We start from the raw sequence: 24,699 nt of genomic DNA on the forward strand, positions 1-24,699 counted from the left end.
ACGAGTATTACTAATCGACTCCAAACCACCTTCAAATGTCGACGAGAGAGCTCGTAAGTATACATAGCAAGAAAAGGATATCGTACTGAAGATGAACGATCGCATTTTGTGGCAAACTTTCTGTTTTCTTATTCAAACAGCGTCACTTAACCATACTATATGTACCATGAAAACAAGCGTCAAGCACCAGTAGAAAAATTATAAACTTATCGCTATAAATTTCCAAAATTTAACCAGATGCAAGAAAATATAAAACTAACCACTGAAATCAATGATGCACTGTGCCATATCTTGAGGTGTATCCCATTCTTAGTTAATTGCAGTATTTATCATTAAAATTAAGCCATCGTTTGCTTCAGCTTTTATTTTTAACGAGTTAACAACTGCTATCGGACACATTTATGCATTTAATACGCAAACATGTTCTCCTTTTCCATTTTTCTTTATGGAACAGCAATCGATGGGTATTACTAATCGACTCTGCCATCGCCTTTGAATGTCGATGAGAGAGCTCGCTAGTGGACACAGCGAGGAAACGATACTGAAGATGATCAATCGCATGCAATATAATCGCTGGGTGCATACATATTGGTAAATGAAAAAATCGTGCATGCTTAATCATTCGTAATAACGGATGTGTCAGTCATAGGGGCTCTCGCTGTAACTGAAGGATAATACACAGTTTAACATAGGAATTTCGAAGGGGCAGACAAAAACTGTAGTTGTAGTGGTGTTCTCGTTATATGCTGTACTCATTATAGCGGACTTCTACTGAAGTTCATTTCACTTCTGACACCAGTTGTTACGTCCAACTTGTTGGCTGAATGGTCAGCGTACTGGCCTTTGGTTCAGAGGGTCCCACGTTCGATTCCCGGCCGGGTTGGAGATTTTAACCTTCATTGGTTAATTCCAATGGCCCGGGGGCTGGTGTTTGTGCTGTCCCCAACATTCCTGCAACTCACACACCACACATAACACTATGCTCCACCACAATAACAGGCAGGTACCTACACGTGGAAGATGCTTCCCACCCTCAGTGGAGGGTCTGCCTTACAAGGGCTGCACTCGGCTAGAAATAGCCACACGAAATTATTATTACTAATTGTTACGTGTTGGCAGGGTAAGTAAATAAATAGTACCACTGGTAGCGCTCAACTCTAAAATTTATTGACTAACTTCTTAATCTTACAGACCAAGACCACTACTTATATGACACAACACCCATAGTTACACTAGTTGGCATTCTCTCAGGGTTCTCAATGTTCATCCACATTAATTCCCACTCGTCTCACTCGATCTCTATCAGTCCCTCAGTTACTTTTGCTGCCACTTTCACAGTCCTTACTTCCCAGCATACACACGACAGTTTCACAGTTCGGCATGACGTACACTGTCCATACTAATAGTAGAACTTCCTTCACTGTCCCATGCCGATACCTAGTGATTTCTTGCACACTGCACCAGAGACACAACGTATACTCACAACAACTGGCCCAAGAGACAAATCCACAATGATAGACAGGTAGAACGAACACTCAGTTCTACAGACAGAACAGTCCACAGCCTGTCCCCTCAATCTCAGGCTGTCTACGTCCACAGAGACACTCACTACTACATAGGCTCGCTTACCGACAAAGCACAACTGGACTCTCCGCTCCAAATGAACCGAAGTGAACTGGACCAAACATGAACCCACAGAGAGGACCAAACTGAACCAACTGCTGGCTATTTTTGCATGTCTTATATAGCCAGACGGCCCTTTGAGAGACTTTGGACACTAGAGACCCATGGAAACGCCTGGAGATGGAAGTCTCTTTGTTCATAGTTCTTGTACTTTCTACATTCTACAGCGATGTAATTGCCAATGGCAGTACAGCAGCAGGATCTGACTAACGTGTGCTGGCTCTCTCTTGATTGGCTCACCATGCGGTGAATTATGAGGCTCCAATGTGGTGACATTACTCCTGGTGGGGCCAGACTGTATCGCTCCATCTGGTCTTGCTGCACAAAATGGCAAACATACGACCTGTATGTTCAGCATGCAGGATGCTCAATTCCATTAAAGTTGCATGAATAGGTTTTCACTCGTCAGTTCCACTACATTTGCTGGAGTTAACAGGAGTAAACTGAGTGTGATCTCTCAGATTTTCAGAAGGAAGGGAAAATAATTTTTTTCCGAAAGGTTTCGTACCCACTCAATGGCAAAATAAAGGGGTAAAAATGAGATGAAACTGCATGGGCTGAAAAGTCACCTGACTGTATTGTCATGATTACAATTTCAGATTAACAGGCAATGAGAACACTCAGACAATTTTGTATGTTTATGAGGAACTCAAGGGAGACTTCATTAGTTAGTCGGAACATAGAAAAAATGATGAACTCTTCTCAGAAGAATTCTTAAGGTTTCACCTTACTTTTTCCTGCCTGCTGGCTCTTCAGAAATGTGTGCGCGTGTGTTCTGTATTCAGGAATCATTCAATGCGAATATTTTCGCACTGCAAGATGTGTGGTTAGGGTTATTTTTAATATGTATAACTTTTGCTTTCTCACGATTCATTTGTTTCTATATTCTTCCCCGTTTTTATCTCCTCGTAAGATATGTATTGTTTAATGTAACGCCTTGTGTAATATAAATGTCTACATGCTAGCCTATTTCCCACATTTTGGCTGAAGATGACGCCAAACAGCGTCGAAACTAGTTCCAAGTTTAAATAAAAGTATATGTTGTAAATAAACTATAACATTTATTGTATTGAAAAGGTGGACCCTTTTAAGTTTCCTATCTTCCAACACTCAGACAAGCCTGAGGAGGAGGAGGAGGAAGACGACGACGACTTTGTGATTTATATTGTTAAAAATAAATTTTCCATGTTATCCATGTCCTGCATGTTGCTGGTCCCTATATTAGTAAGATGTGGTATCCTCTCTGGCCTGGATACATGTGCTGATTTGGTTCAGAAGGGAGTTCTACAGCATTTCTACCCTCTCCTGAGACAAGTCAGCCACACCAGCATGAACTAGCTCTCAATATCCTGCAGACTGACACTTGGACGGAGATGACATCCAAACTATCCCACAGGGATTATGATGGTCATGACAGTACCTCAACATGACTATACTACCTTATGGTTAATGTGAATTTAGAAAACTTACATTTCAAATTTATCAAATGTATACATGTTTCAATCCTGTTGGATCTTCAGTAGACTGCTAAAATTGACATTACATATTGTAGTTAAAAACATTTTAAATTAAAATAAGAATGATGTTATGAATGTTAAAATGTTCTTATTAAGAAAACATTCATGCTCATATAAGGTCATATTAAAATCTTCAGTGTGCACTGTTATCCACTTGTTGGGATATCCTCTTGATGTTACATTAGTTAAAAGTCTGTTAACTGGACTAGGCAATGTCTGATTAATAGTTGATATTTTGTGATTTGGTTTGCTGCCAATAAGGATTACCATAATTACATACGTCTCAGTCGAGGAAACATGACAGGCAGCCAATACAGTATACATGTGCCATGTGGGAATGACATCTTGCAGGAAGTACCAGAGTACTATCTTGTATTGAGCATTAACACACAAGGATGCTGAAAGTCACTGACATACCAATGTGCCATCAGGTTTCCCCAAAACACTACTAAATACTTCTACAGATTTTGGAGACACCGAGGTGCCAGAATTTTGTCCTGAAAGAGTTCTTTCATGTGCTAGTGAATCTACCAACATGAATCTGACATCTTTAAGCCCCTTCAAATACCAGTGGACTAAGCCAAAATCATTAAGCCTGCCAACTTGGGCTCAGAAAGCCAGTGCTCGAACATCTAAGCTATTCAGCCAGCCATATAGAAACTAAAAATGAACATCAAAAGTAAGCTGTATATTATGATAATATCAATAATACCACAAAATATAAATGTTATGTTTCCGCACTGACAGCTAAGCTAATATTCTTTAAATCACTATAACAATGATTTAATGTTGAACAGTATCCTTATGGTTAATGTGAATTTAGAAAACTTACATTTCAAATTTATCACATGTATACATGTTTCAATCCTGTTGGATCTTCAGTAGACTGCTAAAATTGACATTACATATTGTAGTTAAAAACATTTTAAATTAAAATAAGAATGATGTTATGAATGTTAAAATGTTCTTATTAAGAAAACATTCATGCTCATATAAGGTCATATTAAAATCTTCAGTGTGCACTGTTATCCACTTGTTGGGATATCCTCTTGATGTTACATTAGTTAAAAGTCTGTTAACTGGACTAGGCAATGTCTGATTAATAGTTGATATTTTGTGATTTGGTTTGCTGCCAATTAGGATTACCATAATTACATACGTCTCAGTGGTATAATTGCCCTCTTTGCCCAGTTGAATGATGTGTTTACATGCGTACCATATTTACTTGCATATTAGACCCCATTTTCCCCCACTGTTACAGCCAAAAAAGTCAAGGGGGTGGGGGGCAGGGTCCAATATGCGATAACCTCAAATTTTGTGCAGTAAACACATGACTCGTAGGCTATAAAGAGCTATAAATTGAACATGTAAATATTCTGCACTATTCTTTAACAAACTTATGAATGTATTTGGGTTATACCGGCTATTTCCATTGGAAGGCAGTATTTCTAAATGTAAAAAGACAATAAATGGTGAACAAGACTTTTAAGCCTACATGTAAAGTAAATAGAGTCAGTGTTAGTTAATCCTATCCCTTCATTCGTTTCACCTCATGAACTCCTCTGATGAGGCTGTCATGAAGGGCATACAGTTGTAAAAACTCGCTACAAAGATTCGTCTCACTTCATACAGGACCCCGTAGAGAAAAGGGATAAAGGTATAGTATTATATTATGCAATACTGATATGAAATAACTTAATGGCCAATCATTTGTCTCTGTCAGTTGAGTAGTGGGCCTATCACACAGTAAACCTGAGTAAACCTGATCACTGCTTACATTTGAATATTCGTCTTGCGCAGCCAACTTCCCTGCTACCGGCGTGTCGTCAGTTAAAGTGACGTCATCTTCACTGCCATCTTGTCAGCCATGCACTGCAATCGAGAGCATTCGAGGTTCCGTCTTTTTGAGCCCTTTAAAAACAGTTTTGTTCCCAACTGTAGAGTCCAAACAGTGTGAATCTATTCCCAAATGGTTTCTGGAGATGATCTCTGATATTACCAGTTGGTGAATGTGTAGCAGAAGCCACTCCTTTTGAATAAAGCTGTGCTGTAGAAAACGTGCCAAACCACCAGCTGATAACTAGCGTATGTTACGAGTTGTACTTCCAAATGTAATACAGTACATAGTGACTGGAAGCATTCTGTTGCTAACTGCGGCCTGTTGAAAGCCAGACCCTTATTAAGTATACCTTATGCTTGTTCTCTACATGAATAACATCAGGATTAACCTAAACAGCTGTAAATGAGATAAGAGAGATGGCATTGTTTAGGTTAGGCATGCTATCGCCTGGATAGTCCCAAAAGTGTCATAACGGAAAGAATATAAATAAATAACAGGAAAGTTTGTCGCATTTATGAATATGTACAGGTGTGGCGGTAATGCGTTTTATTATCATAATGTTTAATCTCATAGTTGTCTCTATTTTTTTATTAACACATACCCTACTATGTTTTGTTTGGTGTCTCCGAAAATCGTTAAAAGTGGGGACATAAAAACATTATTGAAAATGAAAACCTATAACCAGTTTTCCAGTCATTGACCGGGTCAGCGATGTAATGAAAGAATCATATATAGGCCATTAGTATAATGGGGTTGCCACTTCCAAAGTGATTTATTAATGACTGATAGATGCTATGAAATGAGAATGGAGAGTGTTGCTGGAATGAAAGATGACAGGGAACACCGGAGTACCCGGAGAAAAACCTGTCCCGCCTCCGCTTTGTCCAGCACAAATCTCACATGGAGTGACCGGGATTTGAACCACGGTATCCAGCGGTGAGAGGCCGACGTGCTGCTGCCTGAGCCACAGAGGCTCCATAAATAAAAATATTATTACTATTAATTGTTAGGAACGTTTACAAGTAAAACAATCGTTACAATTGGATAGTTTTTATAACGTTTTAAACTTACTTCTCTCCAAATATTATGAAGGATATATTGGCCCAAGTTACGAGATATTAAACGATCACTTTGTTAATGATCTTGCTTGCTAAATTATTAGCAACAACTGTGAATATTTCTCAACTAAAGTACACTAGTTTCCTCATCCTGAGGTAGTGTAGCTGTTTTTTAGACATGCCCCCAGCGTAGGAGAGTCATATGTACCATTTTTAATGCGTATCAACCTTCCTGCCATTCGTAAATCTCTGGCAGAAAAGTACCAGGAATCAAACTCAGACTCCCGAGAACGGCAGATAATTGTGCTAACCATTATGCTCGCGGACATTCTTAACTACGAAACACCGACATATAGCACGACTGATGCATGCTTGGAATGCGAGGATTGGACACAAAACTATTCACCTATTTGTGCGATGTCATCAGAGCTGCAGTAGGCTTACATTAAGGAGGTGGACAGTTCTTAACTACGAAACACAGATGTACCACATGACTTCGACGCGTGTTTTCATTGCGTGAGTCGTACGGATGAAACTATTCACAAATTTGTGCGATGTCATCAGAGCTGCAATAAGACCTGTACCTGCTTCACAGCAGAATAGTTGTTCTTCTCTGATGAATTACGTTGGGGTGTCTTGTATGCAAGATTAATTGGTTTCATTTTCTTCATCTCGAAAAGCTAAGGGGGGCTGTCTAATACGCGAGGGGGTCTAATGCACGAGTAAATGGTATTAATCAGATACTTTTAACTATGTAACTTCAAGAGGATATCACGAAAAATGGATAACAGTGCACACTGAAGACGACCTTATAATAGCATGAACTTTTTCTTAATAAGAACATTTTAACATTCATAACATCATTTTTATTTTTATTTTAAATGTTTTTAACTACAATATGTAATGTCAATTTTAGCAATCTATTGAAGATGATCAAATACAATCAAAACATGTACAGATGTGACAAATGTGAAATTTAAGTTTTTAAAACTCACACAACTATAAGGTACTGAATAAGGAGAACACTATTCAACAATAAATCATTGTTATTGTGTTTTAAGGAATATTCATTAATACCAATAATCACCATAACGAAGACTATTGATTCTAGTTCCTTTCAACATGAAGAAAATCAACTATGGAGAGAATATACTCACCCTCTCATCAGACATCTTTAATATCCTCGTTAGTACAAGCAATAGCAGACAAGTCCAGGCATCTCTGTGTGCTTCTGACTGAAGACATAAGAAATATTCTAAAGCTTCTCGGCACACTGCAATCAATCGTTGCTGGATTGTGGGCCAGGCATCTTGTCTTGTCTCATCACTATACATTTTGAATAAGATTCGAAGAACACAAGCAAGACTTTGAGTTTCTTGCTTCAGTAGGTTAGGTTTCACACTGCCCTTGAAACCTGTTGAGAATAATAAGTACAAAATCAAATAAACTGCGCAACATTATTGATAACAACTCAACTGCAAATCAGTATGCAAACAGTTTACTATAAAACAAACAGTTTTCAATGAGTTATAGTGGAAGCCATTTCTCTTCAGTTTTTACTTCATTAATCTATAACTGTGAGATTCTTCAGTCTGTCAAAACTAATTCAGTTTAAATAAAATGAGAAAATACATGAAAAGAAATACAATTAATAACAGATTATACCTGAAAAAAGAAAGAAAACATTTAATAACAAATTATACTTGAAAAATAATTGGTTATTAAATGTTTCTTTTCTCAAATATTTTCTTTTCTTTTTTATCCTGAATTAGTTTCGACAGACTGAAGAACCTCACAGTTATAGAATCTGATGCATGTATATCATACAAGATTTCGGATAACTAAAATTTAGGACAGTAAGTAAATGGTGAGGATTTTTTTTGTGAAAAAAATGTCAAAAGCAAATTGTAGAGTAGTTTACAATGAAACAATTGTTCCATTGACTGTATTTAAATTATAACACTGTGCCATTTCACTGTGCCGGCCTCGTGGTGTAGGGGTAGCGTGCCTGCCTCTCGCCCAGAGGCCCCGGGTTTGATTCCCGGCCGGGTCAGAGATTTTTCTCTTGACCTGAGGGCTGGTTCGAGGTCCACTCAGCCTACGTGATTAGAATTGAGGAGGTATCTGACGGTGAGATGGCGGCCCCGGTCTCGAAAGCCCAGAATAATGACCGAGAGGATGCGTCGTGCTGACCACATGGCCCCTCGTAATCTGCAAGCCTTCAGGCTGAGCAGCGGTCGCTGGGCAGGCCAAAGCCCTTTCAAAGGGGTTAAGTGCTGTGGGGTTTGGGGGTTATTTCACTGTCCTAACATTATAATTCAGTGGAGTTAACATGGTCGCAATTGTCGGTATCAAATTTAAACATAATGCCTAAACTTAATCATTCATATCAACAAGATACAATATAGCGCAAGATCGGAATAGTAAAGATCAACACGGCAGTGGCTGAGACAAAATAAGACTCAGAATTGTTAAACACTGTACTATTGCAAAATGATAAATGAACATGCGATCTTAAAGAGCGGACATGCTAATTTGAAGAGGCTAGAAACGCATATAGAAGGAATTCAGTAGAAGAATAAAGATTTGCAATGTCAGAAGTAGCTAAAGAACATATAATTACAATAGCAGTAATTGAATCTACGAAATAAGAAAATTATCACAGCAAAGTTTAAGCTTTGACTCAATTAGAAAGAAAGGAATTCAATATAATGCAGCAATAGCTAACTGAACTTCTAAAACAGTAATTATGATATATAAAGCCAAAATAAGGGTAGACATATTGGTGATCTGCAAACGTTATCACAATTAAATTCGAGATAAAAGAATTATCAATGAAACTGTAATGTTAGAAGGCTTTGAATTCAATGTAATGTCACAACTAACTTCATATATGAATCTTTGTATCCCAATCGTGCAAGATCTGGCTGCCAAGTAATTCTAAGAAGACTATGGTGAGATTGTCCGGAGGAGGCTAAGCTGAGATGATGGCAACGAAGGACCACATATCCCAGAGCATCCCAATGACCAGCGGCAGAATGTGAATGCCAAACCCGAGCATCAGATGTCGAGGCAGACATAATCCAATCCCGGAGCCGAAGGAAAAAGATAAGTTTTTAATTAAAGTAAGGTAAATAAGTGTTATAAATTCCAATGTAGTCATCTTAATTGTTTGTGAATAGATGTTAGATTGTTATTATCTTCGAAATGATTGAAGTAGTTAGATTCTCGCAAAATAATTTTACATTTGTGTCAAAATACATGGATATAACCAATCCTAGTTAGGGAGTGTGAAGTGAATTATACATTAATGCCACTGCTATGAAATCAAAGAATATTGGAAGGTTATACTATGTGAATTGTATATTAGTAGAATATTTAAGGTTATATGCGAAGTGATGATTGATATTTTGGAATATGAAGGTTAGATAGTGCCATAGGAAGTCAGAGTAGGATAATTTATGGATATGAGAATAATTCGAAGTCATGATGAGAATAGATATGAAGAGATTTAATCAATGAAGTGAATAATTGGGAATGAAAGGATTTTACGCATCAAGATGAGGTACATATGAGAATTATTGGAAGGAAATGGAAGAGATATATGATATGATATATATGAGAAGAAAGTGATATTGTAACGTTATATGAGTATAATGAAGGGTAGGAAGAAGGAATATATGTTGTTACATTGATAAAGAAGAAAATGATTGTTTTTGAAGAGAAAGATGAGGATACATGACGCAATCCAGGATCATTTATGTTTGTGATACCATGATGATATTTCATTGACAAGAAATCCATATCCTACGATAGTGACAACATGTTGAGGTAATTATTATAATGAGTTATGGCATAAGTAGATCATCACAATAAATCTTTCTAGGAAGTGTTGAGTAGTAATACGATGAATTTTAACCTAGTATCTCTACAATAAAGTTGAATTTTCCTTAAAAATGAGCATGGCATACATCGAGTCACATGCATAGGCATTATTATTTCCTTACAAATAATTCCAGGAGGTTAGATAATTTTTAGAATCTTCATGAAAGATATCCCTTACGTATTTTAATAAATGACACAAGGCATTGTGTTAGAATTCAGACACTTGCTTGAGAATATGTTTCATTAGTTACATTTTATGGTCAAATTGAATTTAAGATTAATGCGATGAATGATATAAGATGTTAGATGTTAAGATGAATATTAGCATATGTTTAGCTAACCAGATGTACTTATCTTTTTCCTGATGCATAGAAATAATTTGATAATCCTACAACAAACGAAGCCTAATTTTCATCCTAAGTTATCACGTGAAGAAAAGTGAAATATGATGCTGATAAAGACCAAACAAGTTAACATTATCCTATACTCTCCAAGTTGATTTGTAATTAATTTAAAGAGACTTTAACTTTGATTTATGTACAGTTTCATAATTTGATTGATGATGTGAAGATGATACACGAGTTCATTTTGAATTTGATTAATTTTATTGTATATAATTAACATATTTTTGATCAACATTCATATTTACTACATCGAAATAGATTTAATGAATTTAATACGAAATAATAATTTTCCTTAGATTTCATTTTCTTTCCTCAATTTTAAGACTTTGAATAAATTATGATTAAGGTATAGGGATTCCTGTTCATCAATTAGCTAAGGGGAGACGTAGGCAGAATTACAGTCACATGTTTGATTACACATATCTTCCGCATTTTTCAAGCAAATCTAATTGAAACTCGGTAAACTCATTGAAAATGGCATAGTGAGTTGTTGTGTACGTGTAAGGAGCACTGTGGTAATTTTCTCTTAAGTTATTGAAGTATTAATTTTTTCATACGCCACTGTCTTTCGGTACACATTTTGATTAAGAAATGACTTCAAATTTCAAATTCAAAATATATTATTAATCTACACTAGCGTAGAGACTTTAAAGTGCAGTAACTCTTTCCTTAATAATTTCGTTTATTTTCTGTAATTTTTTGCACTTCTTGGAAATTTTTTCTTAGTTTTTAAAAAATATTTTAATGTATAACATTTTTCTTATTCAACATATTAAAATTCTACTCCACTTCAAACTTCGAATATACTTAGATAACTTGTGTTCAAAATTTTATGAAATTACATCAAGTAGTTCTTGAGATAGTTGTACCTAAAGTATGAAAAATGTGAAATACAGAAAATCTAAGAAAACTTTTCATAATAAAATTTTCAAGACTACACCTCTCCTAAAGCTCCCGATAACCATACTCCTCTTCCTGGTTAGCATCCTCTGCTGCTCTCTTGTTTGCTCTGTTTCTCTACCTAGCTGCTAATTTCATACTCTCTTCTCTAACCTCTTCCTCTGCATTCAAAAGTGACATGTTCATAGCAGTGTATCTTGGTGTTGGAGCAGGTATGTTCATAATACCACATAACAATTTCCCACTTTCTATACCAAGATCAACACACCTTAGACCATAAGCAAACCTAATGTTTGCTTCATAAATTCTGTTATTGGCCTTGGATGTTTTCAATGGTATATCACTGTTGCAATTTTCACACAAAATGTGTAATGTATATGCTAAACCTTTTGAATATATTTAGACTGAAGGAGTAATATAAATTATATTCTTGCGGAAACCAACGATTCCTAGGATGGAGACGTTCATCATTACTACTGGCAGGTAATGCATTCGTCAAAAAGCTCTTCTCATCTTTCTTGGAACTCACATTAAAAGTATTAATCATCGAACCCTGAGAGCACACTGGCCTGGATTTCTTTTACGACCCGCCCTGGACACATGAAAGGCGCAATACTAATTTGCAGAATCAATGTCAAACCAATATGCTAGAACAAAATCAATATACAGTCCAACCCCTCTTTTGCGAACACCATTGCTTCTTTTATGAGAGGTGTCCGCTGAAACAAGATTCTGAAATTTAATCGAACATTTTAAAGGTAAAGAACATCCCCTTTAACTATAAACACACATCTTTATTTTGATTATTCTAAATCGTTTCTAATTAACTATCTGTAGATCTGAACACACTCAACCCTCCTCACTCATGGTTACTGGGCAACTGAACTGCTATGGTATTTCTATCTCAACAATTAGCACATGTATGTCTCTTCTTTGTCAAGTTTAAACTGAACTACCTCACCTCGACCTTATCAGAGACAATTTGACAAGGAAAGGTTGCCGTGTGATTTTCTAGAATAGTGTTCAAATTTTGAGGATTTGCCTTTCATAAAAAATTATCTTAGTCCTGTTCAAGTGTTTTTGTCAATGGGCCTTATTTTGTTCAAAATTTAATGTTTAAAATCTATCCTCAAACTTTTGTAGTCTTATTCCACAGATATTTCCGACTTGTCTGTGTGGCGTAGTTGCTAGTGCACTGACGCTGGGAACTGAAGTTTCCGAGTTCGAATCCGACCTTGATCTTTTTTTACCTATCTTTTTTTTTCTTTTTCAATTTTTTAAAATTCTATATCTTTGGTACAATATTTAACTTTTTAATTCCATGAAATACTCTAATATATATTTACATTATTTACAATATTTGTCACATTTTCACTGTTCATCTGACAATGATTTGCTTGAACCTGACTCATTATTACACTTATTTAGGTGGTATTTTTTATGGAAGCACTGAAAACAAAGAATGTTGCAACGAGCACATTTAATAAATTGTTGTCATGCTAAAAACAGATGATGTTCACAAATCAAAAAGAAAATCAAGGTCGGATTCAAAATTGGAAACTTTAATTCCCAATGTCAATGCGCTAGTGACTATGCCATGGAGACAAGTGTGAAACATCCGCAGGAATAAGACTACAAAAGTTTGAGGATAGACTTTAAATGTTAAATTTTGAAGAAAATAAGGCCCATTGGCATAAATGCTTAAACAGGGCTAAAATAATTTCTGATGAAGGGCAAATAATCAAAATCTGAACAATTTTCTAGCAAAGCACACGGCAACCTCCTCTTGTAAGTTGTGAAAAGAATGATGCAAGCTGAGTTGGAAAATCCCTTGGTAACTTGCGAGTAAAACCATTTACTCGCAGCATTCCTTGGCAACTAGAATTCTCCGAATGTACTCCAAATGTAATGGACTAGTAGAACTTGGAAACAATTCTCTAAACCCATGGCTAAATAGTGAAAATATCGAGCTTGGTTAGTAGGTGTTATTATTATTATTATGACTTGTGAGGTGTGGCCATGAAGTTGTTTACGTCTATTATTATTATTTACATAATTATGGATGGACTTTATTTGGTACAAATTGTGGTTGTATCATTTATTACTTGTGTGTTGTATGATCTGTCTTGTGTAACAAAACATGTGAGGTTATGTCATGACACGTCTGCTGTATGTATATTAATATGACTTTATATAATGTAAGATGACTTTGCTGGTGAGATGAAGTGTTTACAGTGCACTATGTCTTCTGGTATGGGCTAGAATAAATTTGTTAACATTCATTGCCCTGTCTCAGTCTCATCCTTGGCTTTGAAAATATGAAAGTGACTGAGGTGTGAGTGATGCTAGTAATACCATTCCTTATGCAGCCAGTCCCTGTTATTAATACTGTGAAAATATCGCTCATAGGGTCAGTTGGTGCATGCACTTCAGTGGGCTTGGCAGACTGATGTGTAATAGCAACTACTGGCTCGGTGACGAAAGCAACGGGAAACAACCTCACACCTCATTTCCCTAGTACACCTCTTCAGTGATGCCTAAGCTGTTTATGACAGCTGTTGGTGGAGCTGTTGAGGATCAAACCAGCCTTCGGGATGAATACCCAACATACATACATACATACATACATACATATTTAATGTAAGAACACGTAATTAATAGTATATAATTTATTATTGCCTGTAAATATGATGTACGTAGGTGGTTTGCAAAGTTCTCAGAATGTACTAGAATTAAGTATCTTACCTCGGTGGAACTGCTTTTATTTTTCAGCATAGTCTCCCTGTAGATTAATGCATTTGGTCCAGCGATGTTCCAATGCCTTGATCCCATCTCAAAAATGAGATTCCTCCAGGCCTGCAAAATACCTCTCCAATTCGGCTGTCAGTTCTTCCCTTTTAGAAAATCTCCGTCAACCAAGGAAAATTTTCAGCTTGGGGAATAGATGAAAGTCTGATGGTGCCAAATAAGGTGAATAAGGTGGATGTGGCAACAATTCGTACCCCAGTTCATGAAGTTTTGCCATGGCAATAACACTTGTGTGCGGCGGAGCATTGTCCTGATGAAAGATGACCTTTTCCTTGCCAAACCAGGCCTTGTTTCACGTATCTTTTCCTGTATTTGGTCTAGGAGATTTGCATAGTATTGCCCCGTAATTGTTTGGCCAGTAGGAAGATAATCTATCAGTAGAAGAAAACTGAGGCCATGACCTTTCCGGCGGAACGCACTGCCTTTGCTTTCTTTGGTGGTGCTTTGACTGCTGTTTTGTCTCTGGGGTATAGTAGTGGACCCAAGTTTCATCTGTAGTCACAAACCGGCGCAAAAAATCTTGTTGGTTGCACTGAAAACGGGCCAGACTTTGTTCGGACATTTTCAATCTGGTGCGTTTATTGTCCAATGTCAAGAGCCGCGACACCCATCTTGCGGATAATTTTTTCATACCCAATTCTTCGGTTAAAATATAACATACCCGTTCAGAAGACATCCCTACAGCTACAGCAATCTCCTGCACTTTCAGTCGACGATCCTCCATGACCATTTTATGCACTTTTGGGATAAATTCTGGGGTCGTAACACTTTTTGGCCGTCCACTACGCGGATAATCATCCAAGCTCTCCCGACCAAATTTAAACTCGCTGGTCCATTTGGCAACAGTTGAAAATGAAGGAGCAGAGTCCCCCCAGTGTGTTCTGAAAGTCGGCATGAATTTCCTTTACTTTCATACCTTTCTTTACAAAGTATTTAATCACTGCTCGAATCTCAGTTTTTTCCATTGTCACAAATCACTACGCGGGAACAACAACAAAGAGTCATCATTATCACACTCCTGCAGCTAGGGCACTGACGCGCCACGTGTTCACTCACAAAGGATGTGTGATTATTGCACGGGAACCTCGTTGCTCTAGCACTGACACCTAGCGGTGATTCCGAGAACTTTTCAAACCGTCCTCGTATAAATCCAATGTAATGTTTGCAACACAGGGCAATAGTCCAGAACAATGCATCTTTGTCACTAGAGGTTTATAGAATGTTCGACTCATTTGTACACAGGTTACTGGAGATTCGAAAAAAACATGTTGGGTCATACTTTTCTAGAAGCCTGGCCAGGCAATGTATATAAAGAGGCAGTCTTGGGAGATGGTGTAGACTTGTTAGCGAGAGTTGCTAGTGAAAGTCGTTAGTCAAGTGAATTCAAGTTGTGATTTTGTTGTGTTGGTAATTGGTTGACATTCTAATGCAGCAGTCAAATGTTTGTCAAGATGGGGGTTCATTAATATATGTGTGTATAATATGTATATAATTTGTAAATAAATTAGTGTAGATAACTGACAGCATCCCATGTGTGCGTCTATGTGATTACGATAACTGGTGACCGTGACAGGACTTTAGAATAATTTTCGGTAGTGAATAAGAGTGTAAGGGGAAATCAGAACAAAATGCAAGTGATACTGGAAAATATGTCCGTACAACAACTTCAAGACAAACTCCTAAAACAAAATCTTCTGACAAACGGCAATAAGAAATCATTGAAGACATGGCTACGAGAAGTCCTCATTAAAAACAGTGAAGATCTCAAAAGGTTTTTTATCGAGGTGGACAAACAACCGACTCATCATCAGAAGATGAGGTAAATATAACCAAAATGTGTTCCAACTTAATGAGCATGATACAGACACTCAATTCCATCTTAACAGAATAAATTTTGAAACTAAATGACAAAATCTCAGACATTGATTCACGAGTTAATTCCACCTTCAGAGAACATATTTCACAAGTTAATTCCACCTTAACAGAATAGATTTCCGAACAAATTTGGAAGGTAGATGACAAGATTTCTGAAGCTAATACAGTTTTAACTAGACAAATATCTCATGTGTATATGCAGGTTTACAAAGTAGAATAGTGCCTAGAATCAAAAATTTCAACCGCAGATGATAAAAATTTCATCCCAATTATTGACGTCACCGATCACTTAACACAGCAGATACTGGACATCAAGTCAAAACTGGCACAGGTTGAGCAGGTCGATAGTAGGGTAAGCCAGCTGGAAGGGGACATCTAGAATCTCAAGGATGAGGTAGAAATCCAGCTTTCCAGCATCAAACAACAGGTTGAGAGGAGAATTTCTACCATCGAGGAAAATTTTGGCAGCCATATTTCTGCCATGGAAGGAAGGTTAGGAAACCGGATTTCGGCCATCAAGGGAGATGTGCAGAATATGAGAGAGAGCATCCTTCACGCGGTAGAAGATAGACTAACTCGAACAGGATGTATTACCACACCTCCAACTCCCTCAAACCTAACCAGCAATACACGACACCAAAACCCGAAAGTGATTATAGAGAACCTTCTGCAATTCCACGGGCGACTGGGAGAAAACCCGACTAGCTTCATCGAGGGATCGGCCAGTCTACTCAGAAGGACTAATCTAGTGGAGGACATCTTTGTTCAACTCGTCACACTGCAGTTGAGGGGGCAAGCTGCTGCCTGGTGGAATAACATGAAGGGCTTAAACTTAAACTGGACTGACTTCAAGAGGGAATTTCTTGTAAGGTTTAATTCCGAAGGGGTGAAGAGCTCTGTGAGAAGGAAGCTACTGACTGATGCACAACCCACCAGCATGAGAGCTAGTGTGTTCGTCCTCCAGAAGTACCAGCTCTTCAAGCAGCTGCATCCTGAAGGATGATGATGATGCTTGTTGTTTTAAGGGGCCTAACATCTAGTTCATCCGCCCCTCATCCTGAAGGAAGCGAGAACGCGATCTTACCAGACATCGTAGAACTACTCCATGATAAGATTAGACCCCCAGTGAAGGTATCGCAACTGAGATCCTTTGATGATCTGCGTACAAGCATCACCCAGTTGGAAGAAGAACACAAGAGTAAAGTCAAGGAAGAGACCAGCTTGGTTAGGAAACGCTACCAGTGTGGAAGAACGGGACACCGGAAGAACAAATGCCCAATTTTGGCGTCGGGAAAACTAGGTCCGGCCTATTCTGGAGATGGGACCGGGAACAGGAATGCGCCTCAAGATTCAACAGACAAGCAGCCCTGGACAAGTAAGAAAGGAATTAGTCAAATTGTGAGTAGAACAGGCCAACCTCGCCCAGCTATCATCTTGAGGGTAGGAAGCGAGAATTTTTCAGCCATACTCAACAACCAAGCAAGTCACTCAATCGTGAATGGGACTGTTGTCAGATTCAGTGTTCTCCCCAGAAATTTTTGTCAGATGGGTGGCAGGAATGAGTAGCCGGGTGGGGAATTCTATGTAAAACTTCAATATGAGTCAATTTCAATTCATTCCCCTGAGGCCATTAACAGTAATATCAGACAGGTAAACATTAACTGCAAAATTGAACTACAGTGGAACCTCGATGTCTCGAATGACCTCTGGAGCTACATTTGATTTCGAGTTATTGAAATTTCAAGATATAAGGAATACGGCATTTTGCGCATGTCTAGCACATAACTGAATCACATGTATTTTGAACAGTACTTAATAATATAGAAAGAAACTATTTTATGGCATCACTTTAATTATAAACCTTATTATAGTAATTGAGGCAGTGAGTGAGAGAGTGGGCTATGCCGAGATTTTGTCAAAATTGAGTTATTGGTACCCTGGTGTAGGACTTACATTCATCTTTCAGTGTGCAAAATATCAAAGACTTCCGCAGACTTCTTCCTTTCTTTTTTAAAGAACATAATATTTTCTGTGAATTACTCATCTCACGTTTATGCTGCGAGAGAGTGAGCTATGCCAAGCAGCTAGAAGCATTCAATGTGTGCGCTGTCTGTCGGCTATGCGAGCTGGCCAATCGCTGCGCTTATTCTCAAACACGTGTTAGTTGTGTACAAAATGGCGGACAGTGAAGGAGAAGTAATAGTGAGTAGCTGTGAAAAACCTAAAAACGACTTAGAAATGATGATAAGTGCAAAAGGGCTAAAGTGTGTAGAAACTTCGGATTAGAGTACACGTTAATGTGTCGGAAGGAGGAGAATCTGAACACGAAGGATCATCATAATGTACCAGCTCGATAGTATCACCTCATGTGGATCTCAGAGGTAAGCACGGTAATTAGAAGCATGAAGATGAGAAATCAGTAATGTACCATATTAAGAAAAAATTCCCTTGTATGTAAGTCACTAAGTAAGAAGGTTAAAAAAAAATTCATTCGAGTTGTGAAATCAGTTGCAGAGATGTACGGTATACAAAGAAGAAAGAGATGATACTGGCATGAAGAATGTTAGTTGTGGCACATACAGGACTATATTTAATACGAAATTTAATATCGGCTTCAAAATGCCTCACACAGATACATGCAAAGTGTGCTACGAATGGCAAGCTAAAGAAGAAGATATCATACGTCTTGGGAAACGGCTACATCAAGTAAAGGCAACTGCAGCATACAAACTTCTCTCTGCATTTCGATCTGAATGCCTAGAAGAAAACTGTGACTACTGCTTGATGAAATGAAATGGCGTATGGCTTTTAGTGCCGCGAGTGTCCGAGGACATGTTCGGCTCACCAGGTGCAGGTCTTTTGATTTGACTCCCGTGGGCGATCTGCGCGTCGTGATGAAGATGAAATGATGAAGACGACACATACACCCAGCCCTCGTGGCAGCGAATTTAACCAATGATGGTTAAAATTGCCGACCCCACTGAGAATCGAACCCGGGACTCTGTGGCCAAAGGCCAACACGCTAACCATTTAGCCATGGAGCCGGACTGTTATAAAGGACTAAATGTTTTATAGCAACCAGGTAATGAAGGCAATTCTTGGGTAGGTACTGTTAGCGAACCTATAGGTAGTAATGCAAGGTTATTTCGTTTGGTTGTTTGCAGGTGGAAAGGGCCTAAGGGGCCGGTTAAATGATGGAATTACACCCTGTAAATAATTTTCCTCAAGAGTTTGAAATGTATGCTTTGAAATGGTAAACAATAAATTATATGTTAATAGGAATGATTTTCCCATTATTAGAGCAAACACAAAACTCTAAATATCTCGGTTCCACCCAACTCTGGCATAGCCCACTCTCTCACTCACTGCCTCAATTTAAAAAAAGACAGGATACAATACGTACAGTAGTGAAACAAGAAACATACCACGGCTAACACCTTTGGAAAAAGTCCGTTTGTCTCTTCTGTTTGTTATGGTTAACCTTTCCCCCCTTCACATTGAAACTTCTCGTTAATACCACGGAGCCGATATTTGTAAATAGATCGTGTCTTCCGCGACTGGGGATCGCTTTTGTAGGTGACTGGTTATTAATTCACACCGGAGGAACACCGAGGCTTTACCGATTTCCCAATCACTAGAAGTTTTAGTTTTCGGTTCCCGTCATATTAGCTCCCAGCATCACTCTAACCCTTTCATTACTTCTTAACTGTTCCTCACAAACCACAAATGCCGTATTGCACAGTTCATGTTGCACAAAATTTGAGTTACAGAGTATTTTTTTGCATCAAGGGAAGAAATGTTTGATTCAAGAAATCGAGAAATAAATACATGTGAAGTATAGGTCAAACGGCTGGGAAATTTCAGTTACTTCGACATACTGAAAATTCGAGTAATGGAGGTTCAACTGTATTTTAGCGCTATCATCACAAACAAGACATAGAGAATTTTGAACACCTAGTGTTCTACTGCTCCTTCCAACAGCGGACTTGGGCCTACAACTCGGTTGCTGTGGACATGTGGACTGCCATACGTGTTTGTGACGTCATTCAGAATAGAGGGCTCGCGACTCGCATTCGATTCTTCGCTAATCAAGACACCGCTACTGCACGACACTACGCGACGGTCAACCTAAACATTTCATCCCCGATGTAATTGATGCTATTATGCTGACAATAATGATTTATCATTTACATGACCAGTTTCACAGTATTTACATGTTAATTTGGAAAACCCAATGATGCAAATATGTATTAATATTATGCAGCTACCATATATCTAGGTTATATTAGCCGGGTGGTCAGTGAAAACGACAGGGTGGTGCGCCCATTAAAAAGGTCCTAGGGAGAACACTGAGATTACTACCGCCTATGAAGTCTCACCATTTCGAAGCGGTAGTGGGAGCAGCAGACAGGGTAACCAATTTCATCCAAGTACAGACTAACCAAACTGCTAAATGCATGGACCTGCTCATTGTAGTTAACGTTCTCAATCTGCTAGGGGCTTTACGTCGCACCGACACAGATAGGTCTTATGGCGACGATGGGACAGGAAAGGCCTAGGAGTTGGAAGGAAGCGGCCGTGGCCTTAATTAAGGTACAGCCCCAGCATTTGCCTGGCGTGAAAATGGGAAACCACGGAAAACCATTTTCAGGGCTGACGATAGTGGGATTCGAACCTACTATCTCCCGGATGCAAGCTCACAGCCGCGCGCCTCTACGCGCACGGCCAACTCGCCCGGTGTAGTTAACGTTACAGTGATTCAGAACCTAATACCTAACATTATATTAGGTCATGACTTTTTGGTAGAATACAAGGTGATCCTAGTCTTTTTGGGAAAAGACAGATGTCTGAGGGTTGCATGGCACAATGGAAACCTCCGGACTCGTAAGGATGTGGAAGTCGACGTAGACCTGGGAGATATCCAATTAATGCATCTTCAACACAAGGCATCTTCTAGGCACCTGGCTACGAACCTGAAGCTAGGAGCACCATTGTCGAGAGGGAGTTTCTACAAAAACACCAGAGCAAACTCAATGAAACTGTTCTTATGACCATTAAGAAGGGACTTGATCTGGGAGTAATCAAGCAATGGCAAGAACAAGACAAGCACTGTAGGACCATGATGCAGTGAATTAGGAGACAGAACAACGATAGTCGACTTGTCTCGAGGGAATTCAAGATGTGCTACACGAACTTCCGGGTTGACGGATGACTCTTGATGTACAGATCTCACCTCTCCGACGCACCTGCAGTAGTGGTGATCCCTAGACAGCACACGACAGACATCGTCAAGAAGTTCCACGACAGCAATAAAGCCGGACATCCAGAAGGTGAAGAGACATATCAGTCTATTCGATGAAGATTCTTCTGAGTCACATATGGAAAGACATCCTTGACTATGTGAAAGGGTGTTACATCTGCACCTGCACCAAGGCGAGCAACAGGAAGGCCGATTCCAGTCAGCGAGGAAGACGGCCGCAACGCCCTTAGGAGGTCGTAGCTCTGGACTTGATGGGTCCTTACCCTAGAACACCAAGGGGTAAAACAGGACTCTTATCTACAACCCAAGGGCCAATCCAACGGAATGACGGAACCAGGAGCTAAAAAGGATGCTATGGGTCTACCTAATCGACAAGGAACATTGACTGTGGAACCGTCAGATACCACAGTCACTCTTTGCCCTGCGATGACGCATCAACCTTGTCACTGGCTATTCCCCAGTGGAGCTGTTCCTTGCTCGATAGCTATACAGCACCGGGGATTGAGAAATTCGTCCACCACCCACTTCTGGTCAAGATGATGCAACTGTTTCCCTAGCAGAGTAGCAGCATAAGCAGCAGCAAGACATCAAGGAAAAGCAAGCTTTGGATGAGAAGAGATCCCTTACCCAGGCCAAGGCTCAAGATGTCGAAGAGACCCAGATCATTTTACCAGGCCAACAAGTACTGCGATATAACCACCCAGTCAGTAATAAGATTGGAGGGTTTCATACAGGTCTTGCACCTAAGTTGGTTGGTCCCATCGAGGTCGATAAGCAGCTGGGCCATGGGGTCTACTTACTAAAGACTAACCCTCCTGTCAAGGTTCATGCATCAGAATTGCGGTGACTCAACCAACCACTGTGCATACAGAGTAAGCCTGGTACTGCCACAGGTCCACCTGGAGGAGAGGCTACTGATGACACGGCACAATCTGGGTGTGAGGAGGAGAACGCATTGACTACCACCGAGGAGGAGGCTGGCAGCAAGGCGACTCTGAACCCTGACACGGCACAATTCGGTCAACAGGAGGAGAGCACATTCAGCGACGTCGTAGAAGTGAGAAGATATAATCTAAGACCAAGGCAAAGTCGACGAGTGTGATAGACTGTTGAAATTGTTTCGAGTTATAGTGGGGATATTGATGCAAGTGTTAATGGACTAGTATAACTTGGAAACAATTCTCTAAACCCATGGGTAAATAGTGAAAATATCGAGCTTGGTTAGTAGGTGTTATTATTATTATTATTATTATTATTATTATTATTATTATTATTATTATTATTATTATTATTATTATGACTCAATGTATGGAAATCCCACTTCCAGGAATATAACCTCAACATCAGCGAGACCAAGACAGTGGTGATGGCAGTCAACAGAGAAGGGCGTCCAGCAAGTGTAAAACTAGGAGACCACCAGCTAGAGTGTGTAGATAGTTTTCCTTACCTTGGAAGTGTAATCTCCAGTGATAATTTGGTCAGAAAGGAAATTACAAATAGAGTGCAAAAGGGATCAGAAATCTACCAACAAGTAAGAACACTTTTATGGGATGACATGATGCCAAAACCGGCCAAACTGATGATGTTTAACCTCTCAGTGTGGGACGACTTTCACTACCTGGCTACCCTGTGCTGCGGGAGGAGTATAGAACCAAGTATGCTATGAGTGCAAGCTCTTAATCAGGCATAAATGACAAGCAGTTTAATTAATTTTACTAAAATGTTCAGTATGTTATTAATGCATAAACACACAAACAGCATAATTTACTTTAATTATCTAAGGTCAATGAAGTGGAAGAAATTTCCGAGGTTTAAAATCGAACCAGAGATACGGCTGAACCAAATATGTAAGTCGCTAGTACCCGGATTTTTTGAGAAATAAGATCTCAATACAGGTATCTGTACTATGCTCATTAACGTACGCAATGCAAAAACTACATACATTTCCTCCACTGTAACCGGTATACATTCATTTACCTTGATTGGAACAGAAATAACATACCGTGTGACCACATGCGATATTGAGCATAAATATTTGCCTATTCTACTATCATCTTTACGAAATCGACAGTAGAAAACAACTGAACATTTTTCTCATTCGCAATACTTTGCAGCATTCCGAGACCCATAATTTGCCGTAAATATTTCCTTTGCCCCCTGTAATTATCTATGTCTTCACCCACAAACCCACCATCAATAACATTACGGCCGATATTTTCCCGTGTATCAAAAGCAACATCAATGTCACGATCACTACTTTCACTCTCAAATTCTATACCCTAGTCCTTGTTCAACGAAACTAAACTTTCCATATCATAATTCGGTAAAACATCATTAATTTTCAAATCTGCAATCACAAGAAAACATTTAGCTGCCATGATGTCAACAACAGAACTTGTTGGTTTTTCAGACGTGGGATATCAAAAACTCGATAGATATACACATTGAATGAAAGACCGATGCTTCGTCTATAAATATATCTTATTGCATTTGTAATAATTCAAGAGATATTCACTAGATAGAAGCACAAATCAGAAGCTGCTATGCGCGTGTAATGTATGTCGCTCCATGACAGAGAGCACTGGGAAGTCTGCGTGCAGTGTACGGCACTCCTTGTTGAGTGGTTAACAGCTATTTCATAGCAATATTGACCTATGAGAAGGCGAGGAAAGAAGCCGGAATAAAGACATGCCTACTAGACTGAATCGGCACATCCAGACTACAGTGGTATGGGCATGTGATGAGGATGGAGCCTACAAGAACAGCCAGAATAAATTTGGAAAGACAGGTGGAGGGGAAAAGACCTCAAGAAGACCTAAAACCCAATGGATGGACATGATCAAGGTTGATCTAGTTACCAGAGGTTGGACAGTGGATGATGTTCTCCATGACAAGTTATATATGGACAGGAAGAAGTGGAAGAGGCTCATTAACAGTACCCGGGAAACTGGAACTGTACAACAATGATGATGATTTGTGAGGTGTGGCTATGAAGTTGTTTACGTCTAGTTACCAGAGGATGGACAGTGGATGATGTTCTCCATGACAAGTTGTATATGGACAGGAAGAAGTGAAAGAGGCTCATTAACAGCACCCGGGAATGTCACGACACGTCTGCTGACAGCATCCCGTGTGTGCATCTTTGCGATTTTGATAAATGAAAGATTTGCAGAGATACCTGTACAGAAGAATTAAATTCACGGCTACTACAGCATTCCTAGATACATTTCTTTCTCTACTTTCTTTGGACTCAAAATACTACAAATAGTAAAAATGTCTGCACAATGGATATGGGAAACATGAAATAGGAAAAAATTACTCCATGATGGTCGCAAACCTTCTGTAAGGAGATGCCACAACGAGGAAGTGGAGGAAGAAGAGGAGGAGGATTTGTCCTGAGCAGAGAATGAATCTAGTATGTTTTAAACAATCCCAATTTTTCTGAATAATAATAATAATAATAATAATA

General features: G+C 39.0%; 1 protein-coding gene across 1 annotated transcript in view; it reads right to left on the minus strand.

The window, feature by feature from the left end:
* The window catches only part of Sec71 (ADP ribosylation factor guanine nucleotide exchange factor Sec71), a 452,892-nt gene that overhangs the window by 16,132 nt on the left and 412,061 nt on the right, over nt 1-24,699 (minus strand). The window contains exon 29 of the mRNA XM_067136654.2: nt 7,256-7,512. Within this exon, the coding sequence (XP_066992755.2) occupies nt 7,256-7,512 (257 nt within the window). The remainder of the gene's footprint in view (nt 1-7,255; nt 7,513-24,699) is intronic.

The sequence above is a fragment of the Anabrus simplex genome, chromosome 1 (assembly GCF_040414725.1).
Source record: "Anabrus simplex isolate iqAnaSimp1 chromosome 1, ASM4041472v1, whole genome shotgun sequence".
Classification (NCBI taxonomy): Eukaryota; Metazoa; Arthropoda; class Insecta; order Orthoptera; family Tettigoniidae; genus Anabrus; species Anabrus simplex.